Source organism: Watersipora subatra, chromosome 9 (genome assembly GCF_963576615.1).
Source record: "Watersipora subatra chromosome 9, tzWatSuba1.1, whole genome shotgun sequence".
In the NCBI taxonomy this organism is placed as follows: Eukaryota; Metazoa; Bryozoa; class Gymnolaemata; order Cheilostomatida; family Watersiporidae; genus Watersipora; species Watersipora subatra.
In genome coordinates, this window is record NC_088716.1 from 2668416 (window position 1) to 2689529 (window position 21114).

A 21114-nucleotide genomic window follows, 5' to 3' on the forward strand; every position below is an offset into this window, starting at 1 on the left:
GGATATTTAACATACATGTACTTATTTGAGTCTTTAAATATTTTCATTAACTGTTTACTGTTTGTGATAGACTATTTCTAAAATGTAATATAAAACATTGTACTCAGTACCTACATGTTAATCAAAAATGGATATTTATCTTGAGTTCTATTCAATTGTAGCAACACGGATTGTATAACGGTTTATTGTATAAAAAGTTGCTATTCGTCACATTACTGCCAGCGGTCACAATGTGAATATTTATATTGTCCGAGGCCATTCTGTTACTAGTAAAAGTAACATAATGTTTGTTATTTTATTATATGAAGTTAAGCAGATAAACTTCAACTTAAATACTAAACAGAAAGTGAAACTGGCGTATAACAAGGCTGTATAACCAGCCAATGATGAAGCTGCAGTAACAACTAGCTCCTGTTCCTTTATTCAATATCTTATAAATTCATCATGAATCACTGTTTGAATATATCTTATTCAGCTCAGCCAATCAGGAGACAGATAACATTATTATAACCAGCTACAAGCTATAAAGAAGCCTGTAGTAGTCAGAGCAGGTTACAAACAGAATAGCAACAGGTAAGTATAACTTATATATTATATTAGCATCTGTTGATATTGTACTTACTCGGAATAATAGAGTAGATGAGAGACACTGAGTCAGTGTGATTATAATTTAACTCTGACTTCCTGAGACTATCACTCTCTACCCTGAGGAGACTCATAGAGTCCGTCATGTAGTGAGGTTAAGTTAAGGTCAGGAGGCTCTGGTCTCATTTCTCAGTCATAATCAGATCAGCAAACACTTCCTACTGCAGATATTTCATGTTTCTCAGCTCTGTCAGAGTCTGACATCCCTGGGCCTACCTTTAATACTCTGTAAACAGTGTCGTATAGTTTCACAGAGTCCCGCGACCAACAGAAGCGTATACGGGAGGGAGCTCGATTCCAAACAAACAGGCCACGCCTACTATTTTATATAAGTTATAATGGAGAGGCCGCAACATTAATCAACAAAAACTACTCCCATTATCAGTCGCTTTTAAACTGATTGTTGTATTATGAACCACTTGAAAGAAAACAAAATTTCCTACAAAAAGCTGCTAATTAAGTTTTTGTAAAAACGTAAAGTAAATGCAAAAAAGAGCGGTATAGAGAGCGAGGTATGAATATTCCATTAGAGACCAGTATGTCGATCGGGTTTGTTTGGAATCAAGTGTTTTTTGTTTCTGGCTTTTGGTCACAGGACTCTGTGAAACTATCGGCTCGGTCTGTAAATATCCAGGGTTCAGCTGCAGCTACTCTGTTATTGTTGGCAGCTTTCCAACTCTGCAGTTGAGTTACATTTTGTACTCATTTCTCTATCATATTTTACTGTATGCAGCAGCTAATAGAGTGCAGTACATATGTTACAGTTAAACATGGAAGGAATGCTGAAGAATTACGTGAGGGAGAGAAAGATGGAGATTAGTGCTTTGAGGGCAGCCTTAGAGTCAGTCCAACCTGCGGAGCTGCTGAGGTTACTGATTACTATCAAGCATGACTCATACACAGCTATTATGTTAGCAGCAGAAGAAGCCCACACAGAAGCATGTCATCTGCTTCTCTCACCAATCAGAAGAACAGCAGACGAGTTGCTCTGGATGAAGCAGAAGGATGGATGGACAGCACTACACCTTGCTGTATGGAGTGGAGACAACAGTGAGTGTGTAGAGTTGCTGATAGACACAGTGAATGATGAGAGGAAGTACAAGTTTGTATCTGAGAAGGATGAAGGAGGTAACACAGCTATAGCAGTGGCTGCATTGTGGGGAAGGAGCAAGTGTATAGAGTTCCTCCTCTACAACTTCTCCTCACTACAGAGAGACTCCCTATTAAACATACAGGATAACTACCTCGACACTCCACTACACTGGGCAGCATACAGTGGACAGACAACTGCTCTGAAGGTCATGTTAGGATCCGTATCTCTAGTGACTGTCTCTTCACTCCTCAATATAAAGAATAGGGACAAAAGGACTCCATTGGAGGAAGCTGAGTTTAAGGGAAAGAAGGAATCATCAGAGCTGTTAAAGAGATGGCAGCTGAAGTCAGTATTAGAAGGTAGGATTGTTATACATTGTGATACCAGCTACTCACTTGAACTGTTCCACTGCTAAACTCTTCAGTCTCAGCAACTTTCTACTGAAAATCTAAACTAAATGCTAGTAATTCATTCATTGTATACATTTACTGTTGAACCCTGGGACATACCCTGGATAATTGCATCTCTATTTTCCTGTAAACTTACTGAGTCTTGCATAGACAGAGTGCTGCTTGTTTCCAGCCTCCAGCTGAACAGTTTATAGTCTGAGTATTTATATTAATATTAATATTCAAAACTGGTAGGATTGAAGTGATGTTAGCAGCTCTTTAAATATCAACTACTTCTGTCATGTTTAGTAGTAAACTGAATGACAGACTAAAGTACATGTTGTAGCAGAATCTTGCTTTAATATTCAGGCTTTAAATCTATAACACTACTAATCTTTGATATAAAGATTAAAATTAGGTTAACTTTTTCTTACTTTACAAACTCTAAGATAATGTGTGCTTCCATTTTCTATGGCAGATGCTAACAGGACCAGCTAGTGTGGTGCTGCGTTCTGTTAGAGTTTCATATTTACTGGTGCTGCTTAGAGAATTCATTATCAAACAGCAAGATTAATTTTACCAGAGGCTTGACACCTTAAGACTGGTAGACGTGAAATGAGCTTCATTTTCTTCTTAGATTTTATTCGATCTACACTTATCTTTAATATTTTATCTTAATAGTAGTAGCAGCTCGACCGCTACTACTATTGCAACTCTCGTCTCTTAAAACAAGCGGCAAGCTTTAGCAACCTGCCTGCCAGCCTTATGCCTGCTTACCAGCCAAATCTGCTGGCACCTGCTTCTTATGTGTCTACCTTACCGTGTCCACCGCTTGCTTGACCGTGCTTGTCTGCCACCCAGTTTTCTTGCCCGATTGGCAGAGACAATCACGGTTATTTGTGTCGCTGCCGAGCTGCTCGCTTTTGCCTCCTAGTAGACATTGGTTATATGTTCTGGTCATCAAATAGACGAATTGATTGCCCTGTCTGCAAGCAAGCCTGCTCACTCTCACTGAGTCAAAAAATGATCTCAAGTTATGCTGCCAAATCCACAATGATCACATGTTTCGCCTCCAAGTCGACCACCATTGTGTGTTTTTGTGGCGAGAGTTTGATTTTATCGCACTAATATGGAGTTTGTCTGCCAACCGGCCGCCCGTGTCAGTCAGCCTGCATAAATATCTGCCAGCCATATAGCCGGGCTGATCAAGACAATTCATTATGCTTGCAGCTTGAGTCTGAATTCTGTTGAGCATATCTGTCAGGCCAGCCTTCCTCTGCTCGCAGGCTCCTGCCTATGTGCCTGCCTGCCTCTGCACCCCTCTTTCTATACACCCCTTTGCTTCTACACTCCTCCGCCTTTACACTTCTAGAATCGCCTGTGTTTCTATGGCTCTATGTACTATCCACATGTTCTTTTTTATTATATTGTAGCATTGGAAGACGCTAAGCAACAGATAAAAACACTGCAAGAGAGACATGACCAAAAACTTTCCGCTCTACAGAAAAAAAGCGACCAGAAAATTTCCGCTCTACAGAGAGATAGTGAGCAGAAAGTCTCTGCTCTACAGGAAAAAACTGAGCAGCAGGCAGGAGGTAACTTCCTATGTAAATGTCTTACTAGTCCATTGTTAGTATAGTACTGAGGAAGAGAAGTCAGTGGTGATAGACTAGTGAGTCATTCCTTCAAGCTGGTGTTTAGATATGAAACATTACAGTTCTTTACTATGAGACAATATGTGTTATCTCTTCTGTGGCAGGTGTATTAGGAACAGCTAGGGTGATGTTGCATTTTGGAGGAATTTAATATTTGCTAGTTCTTGGAGGAATTCTTACAAAAAACTTCAAAATTTATTTTTGTGTTGCTTGGCTGGCAATAACTACAAAGTTTTATAACTTTTAAAAGAATTAAATTTTTCCTAAGGAATCGTGGATGGCTTATGCGTGTAACACACTAAGTGCTACTTCAATGCATCTAGTGGCCAGTCGTTATTCAGCCAAGGAAATAAGTTTGCTCTGGAATTAGAGAAAGTGTATAGAACTTTTGTCAAGCAACCAGCCTGCCGGAATGCATAGATCCGCATGTTCAAGAAAGTTTCGCCTTGCAAAAAGCTTGAGGAAATTTGCAGCGTTCAGCTCGCTGAACACTCCGGCTATTATTAGTAGTATGCCGGCCTCGGCTCCTACGAAAAGCACCTAACAGCCTGTTCGCCCCACCTACTTGGCAGTCAGCCAGCCAACCTGTCACAAGCCTGCGTGAGTCAATGAAGCTCATGTGCTTTTGATTTAAAGTAAAGGCCGATTGCGCAATTTCACTGCTGAGTACACGACTCTAGCTCACTCCACATAATCTGCCCGCTTACTTGTGTGCAAGATCGCCAGCTTCTACGCTACTATATACAATGCACGTAGAGTATATTTACAGAACCGCTCAAGACTGAGTTCGGCCACCCGCATCTGCCAGACTAGCTTGTTTCTGTCTCTGGGAACTTGCCTTTGCCTCTAGGCACTTGCCTCTGTGACCCACTCACTGCCTCTGCGCTTCTACATAGTCCCTGCTTCTACACACCTCAGTCTCTGCGCTACCATTTACATTCCTGCTTTCATGCCCATTCATTCAGTTCCTTTTGTAATTAACAATGCATATAAAAGCCTTGTTAGCAGGTAAATTTGCTAAGGTGGCTAAGGTGCATTTACTCACCAATGTATTCAGCACACGCTGTCATTGTCAAATGTGAACAGTGGAAGTGTTGAATATCTATCAGCAAGTTTTTTTCACTCTGTTGCAGCTCTGGATGACACTAGACAACAAATAGCAACACTGCAAATAGAAAGTGACCAGAAACTTACTGCTCTACAGAGCGAAAGTGACCAGAAAGTATCAGCTCTACAGAGACAAACTCAGCAGCAGGCAGAAGGTAACTTTCTATGTTATTATTTCACTAGTCTATTGTTAGTACATTACTGAGGAAGAGAAGTCAGTTTCTTTTGTAATTGGCTATGCATGTCAGCGTTGGCAGATCTATTTACATCCAAGCACAAATATAAGCAGTAACAGTGTGGCACATGTAACAAATGGTTTTTCACGCTCACTTTTATAGCATTGGTTGAGGCTAGACAGCAAGTTACAACGCTGCTGCGGGAGGACAGCGAGAGGATGTCGTCATTATTACGGGAAGAGGCTAGACAACGGAGAGCAGGTACTTTTATTTCTTATAAGCCCTATAAGACTATTTACTCTCCACCTCATATATTGAGTATCTAGTATCACCCAATGCTAGTAACCTATAAATTACCTACTAGTATATATTATACTAGCTGTGGTATTGCTCTGATGGTCTGATTCTATAAGCCTGTGGTTGATCAATCATGGCTCACTCCTGGTAACTTTATGTAGATATGTTTATGCTGCTTGAGTTACGTAGGGTGTGAGAATTTACTGTGTAAGTTCATGGTGTTAAATCAAAATGGCGGCAGTTTAACTTTTACACTGCCTTTAGCATTTTGATAGAGATTTGTCATTGTTATCTCCCGGCTCTTCAGTAAAAGTAACCCTCGTTTATATATTACTTATAATGAGCAATATCTGTTTATTCAGATTCGGCTGCTACTCAGCAGAGGCTGGAACGATTCGCTGTGTACCTACAGACTCCAGGTGATACACATTTGTCAGGCAATCAATGTCACCACCCGGATAGTTAAAAGCGTGGCAGCTGAGACTGACAATCTACCCAGACAGACACTAAAGATGCCGAGTTACCTACGTTTTAGCCCAACCAGCCAATGAGCAATGACAAGAGAAATGACCAGCCAGCCCTCAAACCAGACGGCAGACTTATAGTAAATAAGGACACGCGCGAGCCCCACTAGACCCACCGCATTGTCAAAGTGATCACACTATGTTGTTCTTTGCATTGTAATACATCCTGCTTGTATTTTATTATTCTTGATTAAATATACTTATTCTTTCAACCTTCTCTCTTTATCCATATTCAATGCACCGTTAGAAATTCTTAAACAACCACAATATATAACTAAATCTCTTCTTTTAAAATTCATAACTTTGCTATATGAAGCAGCAATGGAGTCACATTGATGAACAGGACTAATAGTTCCTAATTGATGAAAATAACTAGTCTCCTGGGTATTCAAATAGCCTTTAGTTTAATAAACCATAAGGAATTTGTTGATGACCTTAGGCTATCTCAAAGAGTGCACCATTAATTATAAGTTACAATACATTGTCTCATACCCAGCAATGTAATGTCTGGTTCCTTATCAATCTAAATAAAACTTATGGGTTATTTCATGAAAAAGTCCACCAGATTAAAATTTACTGTTTATATAATATACAAAGAGCTGACGGCTGTCCTGCCTCTATTAATTGAGTTGAAAGGTGCTCCTTCCTGTCGCCATAATCTGGTGGAATTATTGACACAAATGATAGAGATAAAATATATTAGTCTCATGGTTTTTGGCATCAGCCGGCATTATGGGTGTTGCAATGCTCTGATAAGACAGTCATTGACGTGGATTGTATACATAAGGAGTCTAAATGTTGAGAGTTTTATTTATTAAGTGATAAGATATCAGGGGGCGTTGTAGTTAGCATGTGAGCTAGTTTACCAGAGCTCTGATGCCAGTCCTGACTAGTCCACCTGCCTGGTTCACCCACTTAGCTACATGTCATGGTTGTCACTTTTTATAATACCAGATGGGGAATAAACATTCCGATAACAAAGTTCATAAAAAGGGAAAAAAATCCAACTGACATTTGACCTTTTAGCTAAGCAATTCAAGCTGATTGGTACAGAAAAATTGAATTCACAAACTGGAACTGGTTTGTTATGAATATTGTTCCAAGCCATATTGTGCAACATGTAAAATGCATTCGCTCAACAAGATTTTTGCTACCACAGTGTCATGTATTCTGTCAATAAACAGTCTTTAAACAATGTATAACACAGATCAAAGGTTAGCGCAGGTGATTGAGATATCTAACGAGTACATACAAGTTGTCTTTATGTTACAGACTTGATCCACAGTGGTTTGGAGTTACGACGTCGTGTTTAGATAGAAAATTGTGAAGTGATAGCATTGTGACAGAAGACCTATTGTAAATACAAATGGTAATTGGAAAGAGAAATACAACGGATGTACACATATAATAATTAAAAATACATCACATCTACCACAATGTACTCTGCAATAGTCTAACATTTGTTTACATGCTTTCACATTAGCAAAAGTTGACTTGAGAAAAAAAATTGATAAGCTCTTTAAAATTCAAAGAACTGGTTAAAAATTTACACAACCTATTAAAAGCCAATAGAGAATAGAGAGAGACCAGGAGAAGAGGTCCATCACAGCGTACATAACCTATACATATACAATACAGTAGCCTTCTACCAAATACAATGTTTATCCATAAAGACTCAAAGGAGAGATTATTTAACTATGGTAGCGCTTCATGACGGGATCTTCAGAAGGTAACACTGTTGCTAAGGGAAGACAACTTCTGTGGCAATTTAAATCTGACATGAAAATACTAATAACAAAATGGTTAATCATGAAAATATACCAATAAGGAAAAATAATAAAAGTGAAATTAAGCTGGAGGAACCAGGTAAGGGCTCCGGTAATAAAGGTACAGTAGATGCTCTGGTATTAACGCAAGTTCCAGACAACTTAAAGAATTCATGTGAGGTTTCTTGCATTGTACTACATAAAAATTTTTAATAATCTAAAGAGTCAGGCCGGGTGAGTTTTCAATTTCAACTTGAATGTTAACATATCTTGTCGCATTCGCTAGAAAAAGAATAACACGTGTAAAGCGTTACATCTATTATATTTACAACTTCCATGACATTATAGTTCATCGTGATAGATCGTCAGATGTATTAACAAAATTGGGAATAAGTAACCGCACTATTGTTTATAAATACTGAATATCGATAGAATGGTGCAGGCGTTACAGTGTCGGTCAAATAATCTGAATGTCACGAGTTGGAGTATCGTCAAAAGTTATCTGTTATCTTAACCTTGACCCTTGCATACAGATAGATGATAAACAGGCAGTACCTATTATACTATTAAAAATATTTTGTTGTTTCGGTTTATTGTAGATATATAAATTATTTGTTATTAGTTTTACTTTGCAGAATAGACTTTGTGGTTTAGAAAAAATAGACAAATCATTATTAATGAATATCAAAGATGTGCATTTCCCATGAACTTCTTATAAAATTACGGCAACCATGGTTCATAAAACCAGTAAGATTTAGCGGTTAAAAAAAGAAAAGCTCTTTATGCAAACTAATAATACAGCAGTTATGGTACAGCCAACCAATTAGAAGAGGTAAGTATAGTTTTTCCTTTTTGTATGGCCAAAAGGTGAGTTTGAAAAATATTGGAGTAGATTAGCCAATTTACCTGTATTTCACTTCTTTATAAATCCCTACATTGTAAACCTTCCTGGAACATAAGATTCAAGTTGTAGAAGCACATACTGTACTTTGAAGTATCACGACTGTGTTAAACAAAGAACTATTGTTAGCCTGAGGTGGCTAACCTAATCCAATACAATCCTCAATCACCAGAGACCCGGTCCTCTCATGAAGATGCGGTGAAGATGCTGAAAAGGCCGAAGGAAGCACACACAACTCTCTGAGAGGAGCAGATGACCATCTGACAAGGGGATCAAAAAAGGCTCCCCTATTTGCACCGGAAGAATGAATCTGGCTTCTGAATGAAAGAAAAAACGAAAAAATGAGGGGACAACCTCAAATTTAAAGTAAAGTTTGTAGGGCCTTTCCAAATAAAAAAGGTATGGTGAAACCACAATTGCGTAGTAGAACAGCGGGGCTAGTTCTTGGTGCAAAATGAAAGCAAGCTGAAACCATTCCATGTTTGTCTGGAGAAGCTTGGACAGGCACCAGCCACTATAGAACCAAGAAAAGGCCCCAACATGCAAGGGGCACGGGGCTAGTAGCCAGGAGGAAAAAGTACAGCTTGAGATGGAAAAGCGACGATCAGAGACTTACACTTTCCCTGCATTCAGTAAAGAACTGGAAGAGACGCTGCAGGAGATCCGAAGGAGCCAGGAACTGGAAAAATGACTGTAACAAGAAAAAATTCCAGAAGAGCCAGCTGCGCCCGTGAGTCCGGCACCATTCTAGCTTCCTGGTCGCTAGCAAAAACACCTGGAGTCGGTAAGTACAACTCCCAGCCGCAAAATTTTTTTCCCAAACAGGTTTACCCATGGCAGTAAAATCTTGGCTCCTGATTGGTTCAGATCGCATGAACTGCGCTTACTCATGCATTGAAGATATTGTAATCATGATAATTGATGCGCAAGCATATTCACACACAGGAATACATTGAGCTTGTCTCGACATTGTAAGATTTGTTCACTGGTAAATTCTTAAAGATTGTTACATAAAATATGTTATGTATGACTACAGGTACCATGAACTACCACATTATTTATAATATATTTATGTCTGTTCTGTGCCGTCGATCAAAGACAAATTGTCGAATTACCATTCGAGCGTGGACGTGGTACACACGATGCCGATTAACGATTACTGCTACATCACATACAACTTTATAAGTAAAGTATTGGTATTATTACCCTATTAGTAATACCTTCAGAGCTCATAACATGAATATTCATTATGCGTGTATCTGTAAACCAATAAGGAGCCAAAATTTTACTGCCATAAGTAAACCTGATTGAGAAAAAAATGTTGCTCACCGGCCAACTAGAAATGCTCTGCAACCTGAACGTTATGGAAAGTTAGAGAGGTCAGCCATGGTGACAGCCAATGAAGAGCACAACAAGCACAGCGCTGCCGCAGCCCAAGTGAGGGGGAGTGCTGATGACAAGAATGACATAACACCTCTTGTTTTTAAAAGATAAAAAAATGTATATTGTCTGGTCTGGGTAGCACACAGCGGCACTAAAACAGCAAAAACCTAAATAATGTCACAAAATGTTGAGGATATTAATACTTTTGGTCATGAATACATTTGGTATAGTTACTGGTACAGTGAAACCTCGATTCTGAACATAATCCGTTTCAGAAGGTTGTTCAAAAACCGAGTTGTTTGAGATCCAAAACAACTTTTCCCATTAGAATTAATGCACGTAAATTTTAATCCGTTCCAAGTCAAGGAAACCATTTCAGTAAAGTATTTTTTTAATGTTTCACACCGTAAACTGTACATTGCATACTACAAATAAAAACCGGCAGATATACATTGTGTTTAATTTTCATGAAATATTTTTTATCATGATGAAAAAAGAAAACAAAAAGTAAACATTACGTATGTTTTGCTCTCAAAACATTGAAAAACTTAAAGGTTAAGATACAATAACAAACATTGTAAAAATTGATAAGGAAACGGCAAAAAATGCAACAGATCAATTACATCAAAAATTGCGTACAAAAGAAAACATCAATAAACAGCAATGACCCGTTTATTTTGCATCTTTGAAGGAAAATCCTTCTGCAAAACAATTTAGCGTAATTTGACGGTCTCTCTTGAAAAAATGTCTTCCGTAGAAGAGGCATATCATTCAAGGTGGCTCCTTCCATTCTGTAAATAATTTATGAAACAAAACTGAGGCTATTGAGGCTATGTCTACGAGTGCATCATTTGTTATAAGTTACAAGATGTTGTCTCATACCCAGTTATATAGAATCTGGTTCTTTTTCAATTTAAATAAAACTTGAGGGATTTTTCATGAGTTCCATGGTTTCATGAGTTTTTTTTTCATAAGCTCTTTCAGATTAAAATTGACCGTTTTTGTTAAATACATAGACCTGACTGCTGTCACATATCCGTTAAATGGGTTAACAGCTGCTCCTTCCCGTCGCTAAGATAAAGTAGAATTGTTGATGCAAATGGTAGAGATAAAATATATTATTCTCATGATCTCTTGGCAACAGCAGGCATTATGGGTGTTGCAATGCTCTGATAAGACAGTCATTGAAGTGGATTGTATACATTAGGAGTCTAAATGTCGAGAGTTTTATTTATTAAATGATAAGATATCAGGGGGCGTTGTAGTTGTAGTTAGCATGTGATTCATTTTATCAGAGCTTTGATGCCAGTCATGACTAGTCACCTGCCTGGTTCACATAATTCAGTCACCTGTTATGGGCGCTACTATATATATATTACCAGATGAGGAACAAACACTTCCTACAGCAAAGCTCATAAAAGGAAGAGGAAACCAATTGCCCTTTTGGCTTTGCATTTGCTTCAAGCTGTTTGGTACAAAAAGAATAAATTCACAAACTGGAATTGGTTTGTTATGAATATAATACCAAACCATATTGTGCAACAGGTAAAGTGCATTCATTCAACAGGATGATTTCGGCTGACGCACCATGATAGATCAAACATAGAATTATAGTTGCTAAAATCGTGTCATTTATTCTGTCAATAAGCACTGTAAACAATGTATAACACAGCACAAAGGTCAGCATATATGATTGGGATATCTGGCAAGTACATACAAGTTGTCCTCCCTTGACATGCTTGTTTTACAATGGTTTGGAGTTACGGCCTCGTGTTTAATAAATTAAAAATTTTAAAGTGGTAAAATTGTGACAAAAGACCTATGGTAAATACAAATGGTAAATGGAAAGAAAAATACAATGAATGTCTATAAAGAATGAGTAAAATCACATCACATATGCCACAATGAGCTCTGCAGTAGGCTATCATTTGTTTACATGCTTTTGTACATGTGAAGGGTGAATGAAAAAGAACAAGTTGGAATTTAAAATTTAATTTACTTGTTAAAAGTTTACACCTAATATTAACAGCCAATAGAGATTAGAGAAAGAGAAAATGTGAAAAAGTACATCACAGTGTACATATCCTATACTTATGCAATACAGTAGCCTTCTACCAAATACAATGTTTATCAACAGACACTCAAAGGAGAGTTGATTTAACTATGATAGCGCTTCATGACGGTATCTTCAGAGTGTAATGCTGTTGCAAAGGGAAGACAACTTCTATAGCGAATTGACTGATTTAAAAGTGCTAATAACAAAAGGGTTTATCATGAAAATAGACCAACAAGGAAAAATAATAAAAATTAAATAGAGCTGGAGGAACCAAGTAAGGGCTCTGATATTAAAGGTACAGTACATGCTCCTATAATGTAAGTTCCAGATAATGTGAAGAAGTTATGTGAAGTTTTTTGTGTGGTACTACATCAACAATTCTTTATAATGTAAAATGCCAAGTCGAGTGAGTTTTCAATTTTAACTTGAATGTTAACTTATTTTGTTGCATTTGCTAGAAAAATAATAACACGTGTCAAGCGTTACATATATGATATTTACAACTTCCATGACATTCTAGTTCATCGTGATAGATCGTCAGATGTATCGACAAAAATACGAATAAATAACTGCACAATTGTTTATAAATACTGAATATCGATAGAATGGTGCAGGTGTTACAGTGTCGGTCAAACAATGTGAATGTCACGAGTTGGAGTATCGTCAAAAGTTATCTGTTATCCCAACCTTGACCCATGCATACAGATAGACGACAAACAGACAGTACCTTTTTTTATAGTAAAAATATTATGTTGTTTTGCTTCGTTGGATATGAAATATTTGTTATTACTTTTGATTTGAAGAATAAACTTTGCTGTTTAGAAAAAACAAGCAAGTCTATGTAAATGAATGACGACGATGTGCGTTTCCTATTAACTTCTTATAGATTGCCGCAACGGTGGTCTATAAAACCACTGATATTCATTAGTGAAAAGAGAAAAAAATGTAATGCAAACTAATAATACAGCAGTTATGATACAGCCTGCAAACAAAAAATGTTCAGTCAAGTTTTTCCATTTTGTTTGGCTAAAGAGTGAGTTTTAAAAGATCTTTGAATGGTTTAGCCTTAATAACATAACCATCATCTCCCACATTGAACTGAACATAGAACTGTCTGCCAGGGTAAAAGGCCTCTGGGAGAGGAAAAATCTCCTCATCTCCCCAATCTCCATTCTTCAGAGTGTTGAGTACAATTTCACCTGCAGAGAGCTTTGCAATATTAGGACACAAACATGCAGCAAGCTGCGCTTCCTAAAGAAGGTGATAGAACCCTGTATATCAGGGCCACACCTCCCAATGACGATAAGATTCTGTATATCAGGCTATTACTTTTTGCTATCACAAATAATTGTTTCACACATTTTTATCATTTCATCTAGCTATAACATTTGCTTAAAATTTTCTTTGGTATTTTTAGCTAGTAAATTAGATTTATGATTAGAATTTACGTTCATTTCTCACTTGTAGAAAGTGAGGAACATTGATTGATCAATGCTCATCTTCAACTCCAAGAAACAAAGCTTCGAATTGTTGGCTTTGTGTATTTATGCTTTTGTTAAACATTTATTCATTTTGAAAATTACACTCGCAATTTATCTAACTCTCAAATTGAAAGCTTTCAGTAGATATGCGTTAGAATGACGTAGATATAAATGACATTTGTTTTATTGTTACAGGATGTTCATGTGGTTCGCCAGGGAGCTGTTGTGTCGGTCTGGAAACGGCCATACATGGGAAAGAGAGACACGAAGGTGTGCTGCACAAACCATAATATGTTTTGCTTGACTTTGCAGCAGTAGATTAATTTATCCTATTATATGAGATGAAACTAAGTGAATTGCCACAAATTGGATGAATGGTTTAATAAAAACTTTATGCTGCGGCGATAATTGCAGTTGTTTTCGCCATATATTCATACATAATTTTCTCCAAGATGGCGGCATGCTTATTTTGTTTAGTAGCTAGTTTCCCGTGCGAGACATGCATAATAATGTATCTGTAGCTAGATTTAAAATTTTATTCTAGCCAACATGAGCAAATGCAAAATAAAATTTAAGCCAATAGAGCCGCTAGTAGGAGCCGCTAGTAGGAGCCGCTAGTAGGAGCCGCTAGTAGGAGCCAATAGTAGGACTAGACTTTTACAGCAAAAGACAATGTGAGTATGAGAGATAGAGACAGGTTGTATTACTCGTTACATCAGTTTGGGCAAGTTTGGGCAAGTCTGAGCATGTTTTTTTGGTCTGAGCGTTCTTACTGTGATCAACCTTTTTCGATTTTAATCTTCAAATATCTTGACAATGACATCGCACAACAAACAACATATCAACTGATGGACAAAAAAAGCTTTCTTTTAAATATCAACTCAAGTTCAACTTTGATAGGACCCTGTATATCAGGCCACACCTCCTGAAGGTGATAGGACCATCTACATGCATGCAAGACGGCATTTTTATTTTGGTCCCATCTTGGATTAAAGTGCAGAGGCATGTCTGTGTGTTTCTCTTCCTCATCAGAACTTGACGACGATTCGTCCGGAGTCTTACCTTGAAGGTTGATGCAAATTCTGAAAAAGGACAAACAGAGCTTTAACCAAATATCTAGTCTCAAAACACCAGTTTAGTCATCTGTTACCTTCTACAAGGTGTAGATGCTTGTAGGCACCTGCAAGCACATGTAGAGCCTTGGCTAATGCTAGATGTTCATATGGCTAGATGATTGTTGGTGCCTATAGGCGGCCCAAACTATGTTCAGGTAAAATTTGCATATTTACACAGAATGCCTTAAATGCCTTTGCAAAAGGTTTTGGCATTTTGTGCTAAGAATATACTTCAGGCAAAGTCTTAGCAGATTCATGTCAATGACAGAATTGTGACATAGGCAAGTATCTAATAGCATATTAAATAAAATGTACTTTTAGTCTTCAAAACATGAACAGCCACACTCATAACACCTTCTACTGGTTCACTTCTGATTATTACAATTATTATTGAATATCACATCCATACACCAAAACAGGGCTCAAGTTTGATTAATTTAGAGTTATCATCTCAACAAGGTAATGACACAAAATGAGGCAACTCCAACACCACATTATTTAGAATCTTGTTGATACACATTTTCGTCTAAAAACAGTCATTTTGCTGTAAACTCCAAATGACCAAAATGCAATAGTAAACACAATTTTCAGAATATGTGTCATGATCACAGAAACCATGGTTAAGTCGGGATTATAAGATTTAGAGTTACCTGCATTAACAGAAGGAGAAAATTCTCACAATTATTTTGCAAAAGAAATTTGTTTTTAGCTTAATTACAGCAGATTTTATGGTCAATAAACTGAATGCATGTTTACCATCAGTGCAAAAACATAGTTCCGAGAAAACTGGTGTTAAAGTCTTAGAAACGAACACCGAGTTTTGTTTACATTTCAAAACGCCATAGCAACCAAAATTAAGAGGTTGTGATATTTATCTAGATTTCAGTCTTTATATCAAAAACATTATGCTGAATTTAAAACTCTAAACAGATTTTGGCTGGTTGTCATAGAAATGGCTGTATATCTATAAGGAAATGTATTACCTAATTTTGCAGATATTAAAAACGGCTTGGCAGTGCTGCGATATTGAGCACAACCGCAGTATGATCAACAAAATATTAAAAAAAAAAAATAACAGCAACATATTGCACATCATCGGTCACTCTATATTTTGATCTTGCAAATTCGAATAATTTTTCTTATAGTTAAATCTTATAAAATCGAATAATTATTCTTATAATTAAGGAAGGAATTTCGAATAACTTCTACCCTGTTTGCTACAAACATGTGGTACCGAGCCTCACTATTCTTGATGTAGCCCAAAGCTATTGCTGAGTCTGACCAAAAAAATTCTTTGTCTTTGTTAACTTTCAATTCCGCCTTGATTATGGAGCTGAGTTTGATCGCCTCGACGGCGGAGTGCAACTCCATTCATGGAACTGTTATTTGCTTGAAAGGAACCACTCGTGACTTGGCCATCAACAATGCTGTGTGGACTTCCTTGCGGTTGTTTACCAGCCTCACATACGTTGAGGCTTGCATCACAGAAGAGGTGTATCTCAGTTTGCGTTGCGCAGCCAAATTTTTTCGGTACGGCGCATCTTTCTATTTTTACGCTCTCAAGTCTGCTTAGCTCCTTTTTCCAATTTTCCCAATGGGATTTCAGTTCTGGCGAAACTTTTGCGTCCCACTCGCCTTTTTCTCCCCAGGCCTTTTGAGGTATTTGTCGTCCTTTAAGGATGAATTGTGCTAGCAACCCTAATGGGTCGTAAAGTTGTGATATGACCGATAGGATCCCTCTTCTAGTAGATGGCATGGACTTCATGCTGTTTTGGAATTGTACTGCGTCATTTTCTACCGACCACTCTAAGCCTAAGGTCCTCTCGGTGGGCAGTTTGTCTCTGAATAAATCCAGATTTTGGGCTTCCTTTACTCTTTCTGATGCTGGTATGTTGGCTAATACTTCGCGGTTGTTGGTTAGAAACTTGTGAAGGCGTAGATTGGCTCTTCCACATATCTCTATGGCGTTTTGAATAAGGTTTGCTGCTTCTTCTACTGTGTCTACACTTGTTATGCCATCGTCGACATACAAGTCCTTTAGAATGAAATTACTAGCTATTGGCTTTTCTTCTTCGTATTCTTTTGCGATCTTTCGTAATGCAAAGGTGGCGACCTCAGGAGAAGAAGTTGCACCAAATAGATGTTGAGTCATTCTGTATTCCTGAGGGTTGGCCATACTATCATTAGCGTCCTTCCACAAAAAACGTAAAAAATCTCGATGGTCTGTTGTTACAAAAAAATTGTAGAACATTTTTTCGATGTCGCATGATATAGCGATTCGTTTTGTTCTAAATTGTAGGAGGATTCCTACCAGACTATTCATCATGCCTGGTCCTGTATGTAGCTGGTCGTTAACCGATTGACCCTTGTACTTTGCGCTGGCATCAAACACAACGCGTAATTTATCCTTTCTGGGGTGACGCACTCCAAAATGAGGGATATACTATGTTTTTCCGTTAACGGGTTCATCAAGTGCAAGTTCAGCGTGCTCGTTATCGATCATTTTTTTCATAAACTGATCATTTTCTTTTTTGTATGTTGCATTTCCTTTGAGCTTATTTGCTAGTTGCTCGAACCTTTTCTCTGCTTGAGCTCGGTTGTTAGGCAACAGCGTTTCATCTTTGAATGGCAGCGGAAAGCACCACAATCCATTCTTCTATTTTCTAGCTCCTGTTTCTAAGACTCATAAAAACTGTTTGTCATTCTGTGACATCTTTGTGTTGGTGAGACAGTTAGCATCTTCCAGTGGGTTTTCGATTTTAGCGTAGCTTTTCTCTAGAATCTCAAGATATGTTAAATCGGTCTGTAATGCTCCTTTGATTGTTTCGCAGCGTTCTGTGCTTGATTGAGTTGATTGGATACTGTGTACTGAATGCTTGGTTGGAAGTTTTTTCACTTCACCACATAGGGTCCACCCAAACATTGTACGCATGGCAAATGTTTCTCCCTCTTCTCCGAGAATGACTTCTCTTGGTGCAAGGGCTGTGGCGCAGTCTACTCCGATAAGAATACCAACGGGTATATCCATTTCTGGGGGAATTTCTTGCTGTAAGTGTTTCAGATGTGGAATATCTGATACATGTTTTTTGTTGGGTATCTGATTTCTATTGCAAGGTAATGTACTTTGTTCGTAAGCTCGTACTTCTACCCTTTGTGTGTCTTGTAAGCCATAACCTCTAACACTAATGGTGTAGCGGTTAAGTCTTTTGGTTGTCTCTTCGTGCGGTGTGGCCATTGTGATTTTCTCTGAGGTGTAACTGGGTTCAATTTGACTAGCCAGACTAGAAGTTATAAATCTGGCATCAGACTGTGTGTCTAATAACGCATAGACAAGCTGTTCACTTTTATCTGATGATACATAGACTGGCATATTGAGCAGATTAGATCCCTTCCCTTGTTTTACAGTGTGTACATTTTTCTTGGTTTCACCGTTGGGCTTCTCTGTCGACGGTTTGGTTCGAGATGCACCAGTCTCGGTCTTGCTAGATGTTTCTTGCGTGGTTTGAAAATATTTATGAAGGACCGTTGGGTGACGTTTACCACATTTAGTGCAAGTTGCTCAATTTTGACAAGCTTTGCTGAAGTGATTAGACTTCAAGCAACCGTAGCATAGCCTGTTTTCTTTGATGAACCTTTCTTTTTCCGGTTCACTTTTAGCTGCCATTGATCTGCACTCTGCGACAGGATGTGCACCTTTCTGGCAGTGTGTACAGTCACTCGGTTTACTGGCGCTTAAGCGTAAGTTGCAAACCCTCTTTTTTTTGAAGGAGTAGAATTAGGGTGAGGTTGAGCATCTTCTGTGCCTCGAAGATTATTACTTGACACCCTTGCTTCATGAGAGATGAACTCCACATATTTAGAGAATGGTGGAAATCCTTTCTTTTCTTCTTTGTCAGTGACGTAGTAAGTCCAGCGGTTCACCAGTCAAGCCGGTAAAACCTTTATGTACTTATTGTTTTCTCGTTTGTCGTTGAGCGCTTGAAGGTTAGGCATGACTCTTTGTGCAGCAAGGCACTGCTTAAGGAAATATGAGTATTTCTTTAAGACGTCATGATCCCTATTTGCGATTCTGGGCCAGCCTTCCAATTTGTCCCGGAAGCTGTTCCTTACCAGATCCTCCCTACCAAACTCCTCGTGTAACGTAGCTAAGGCTTCTTCATACGCACCTTTTGTTTGAAGTCTGAAGTAGCCGCATATAGCTTCTTTGGCATTGCCACTTACATATTTCTTTAGTCTATGAAGCTTCTCTATGGGAGATCCTCATTTTGGGTCTATGAGGCTATCAAAGGCTACTCGCCAGTCAGCGTATTCCAAGGGATCTCCCGAGAACACATTCGGCTCAGGTGGAGCAAGTAATGATATGTGCATATGCTCTGTGGTTTCCTGTGCCAGATGAGACACTTGATAGTCTCCCTGTGTTGATTGTCTGGAATCTGCATCAAAACGGTCAGGAATTGTGTCTCTCGTAAAAGAGTCACTCGTTTTCTTGGGCCATGTCGGATGCTGTTGAAGAACAGCCTGTGGAGAGGTTGATTGAGTAGCTTGTGCTGGATTTGTGAATATCGTGGGAGGTGTGGCAATTACTGGTGGACTATTCTGTGAAGAATTTTGTCATCTGCGGTGAGTGTCGTCTGCTCGGTGTTTAACTTTTTGTACCTTCCCTGTAGTCTTTCGCGCCGGGCGGCCATGCGAGTTTCCAACTCTTCCATCTCTTCTTGTAATTTCTTCTTGGCTTCTTCTACAGCTTGTTCAGTTTCTTTTAGCTCCTCATCTAGCTTGAGCTCTGATTCTTTGCGTTGACTGTAATAGTTTTGCACTAACTCTATATCGGCAATGAATTGATCAAACAGAGTTTGTGTGGTGTCTGTGTCACTGACTACTTCCAGTGTAATACGAAGACGATTCTGAAGTTTTGGCGGTAGTTCGAGTGTCTGTATCACTAGTTACGTCCAGTGTAATACAAATACTATTGTTTATGCTGACTTAGTTTGCGTGTGGCGTTTGTATCACTGACTTCTTCCAGTGTAATACAACGACGATTCTAAAGTTTTGACGGTTGTTCGTGTGTTTGTATCACTGATTACGTCCAGTGTAATACAAAGACTATTGTTTATGCTGACTTAGTTTGCAGCTTGTAGGTGAGAGCGCTGAATTTGACGACGCTTTTTTATAACTTTGCCATCTGGCAGTTCGATCGATCAGAACTGTATGCCAAGAACTTTCAGGATTGTTACGTTAGCTTTCCGTATCGTCCAGCTTACTTTTACTTAGAATGGTTTGAACCTCCGTAGGGCGTAGTGTTTAAGCGAGTAAAGATTTCACTGTAGCAAATTTTGTCATGCTTTTAGGAAATGGAGGTTCAGTTTACGATCTAATAGATTGTTTAAAGAGTGTTGTAGGCTACTGCAATTTCGATGCTTGGAGAGGTTATTACCCTAAGGGATGAAAATATTTGTTGGTCATAAAAATTCGCGGTTTCGCGAACAGTCAATCTCGCGAATTATTAAATTCAGTGAATAATTAGTTCTATTTTTAATCACAAGAGAGAATAACTACTGCATCAAATTGAAAACTAGTCGCTAGCCTAGTTTTTAATGTAAATACTAAACGTAATTGAGTTCCAAAACATTTTTAAAATCATTGCCTGAGCTTTGAGCTAACACCATAGGCAATGCATCACATTTATTTACAAAATTATTCGAGGTTGTCACAATATATGCAGAATGGCGTCATCGCGAAAATAGCCGCGAGGCAGAAGTACTAAACGTAGCCGAGTTCCAAAACTTCTTTAAAATCATCGCCAGGCTTCGAGCTTTATTGCCATTGCGTCAAACTTTACAAAATTATTCAAGGTTTTTACAAGTTATTCGGCATGGCTTCAGCATAGCAAAAAAGCTCTCCTAGTCTTTTTACATTAGAACCAACTCCATCAATCTCTAAAACCGAAGTCAAGGACGATCATGATTCTGATCCGGACATTATGGTATGTATTTTATTTGCAGTGCAGATACGTTTTTCCATAATCAACTGCATTAGTTAATTCTTTTGTTTAAAACTGATCGCTTTCATCAAATACTTCAGCTATTGTTTTTGTACTTCCTCAACACTCGTTAATATTTTTTCTTTTTTGTGTTTACTGCAGATTGAGAATGAAACAACCTACTCCGATTAGTAATATTCATCAGGGCAGGAATATTGGCAGAGAGGCAACCAGTCAACCTAAACCCCTTCATCGACAACAACTCCTTGATATCGCTGTAGCAAACATGATTAAAATATATATTTTATTTCATGTATAGATGTATTATAATTTATTACAAACTTGAGTGTACAAATAAAATATTTCAAATACAAATAAAGTTTTACAAACGATGAATGGAGTAAATATAAACAGTTTAGTCCATATGGCGGTTGTCTAGCAATAAAATTAAACTGGTACTCTTGATATGTGAATACTAGCGTGTAATGGTGCTTTCTGACTAGTTATTTTGGTAATAGCAGCGCTGTCACTGTCTTGGGTAAGCGT

General features: G+C 38.2%; 2 protein-coding genes across 2 annotated transcripts in view; both read left to right on the plus strand.

The window, feature by feature from the left end:
• The first annotated feature begins 1415 nt into the window (after positions 1 to 1415).
• LOC137404195 (centrobin-like) overlaps positions 1416 to 21114 on the plus strand; it is a 184171-nt gene continuing 164472 nt past the window's right edge. The window contains exon 1 of the mRNA XM_068090358.1: positions 1416 to 2097. Within this exon, the coding sequence (XP_067946459.1) occupies positions 1416 to 2097 (682 nt within the window). The remainder of the gene's footprint in view (positions 2098 to 21114) is intronic.
• On the plus strand, positions 3257 to 6092 carry LOC137404024 (coiled-coil domain-containing protein 69-A-like). Its single transcript, XM_068090179.1, has 5 exons — positions 3257 to 3290; positions 3561 to 3722; positions 4916 to 5044; positions 5228 to 5326; positions 5725 to 6092. Exons 1-5 carry the CDS (start codon positions 3257 to 3259, stop codon positions 5826 to 5828), a joined length of 528 nt encoding a protein of 175 aa, XP_067946280.1. The 3' UTR covers positions 5829 to 6092.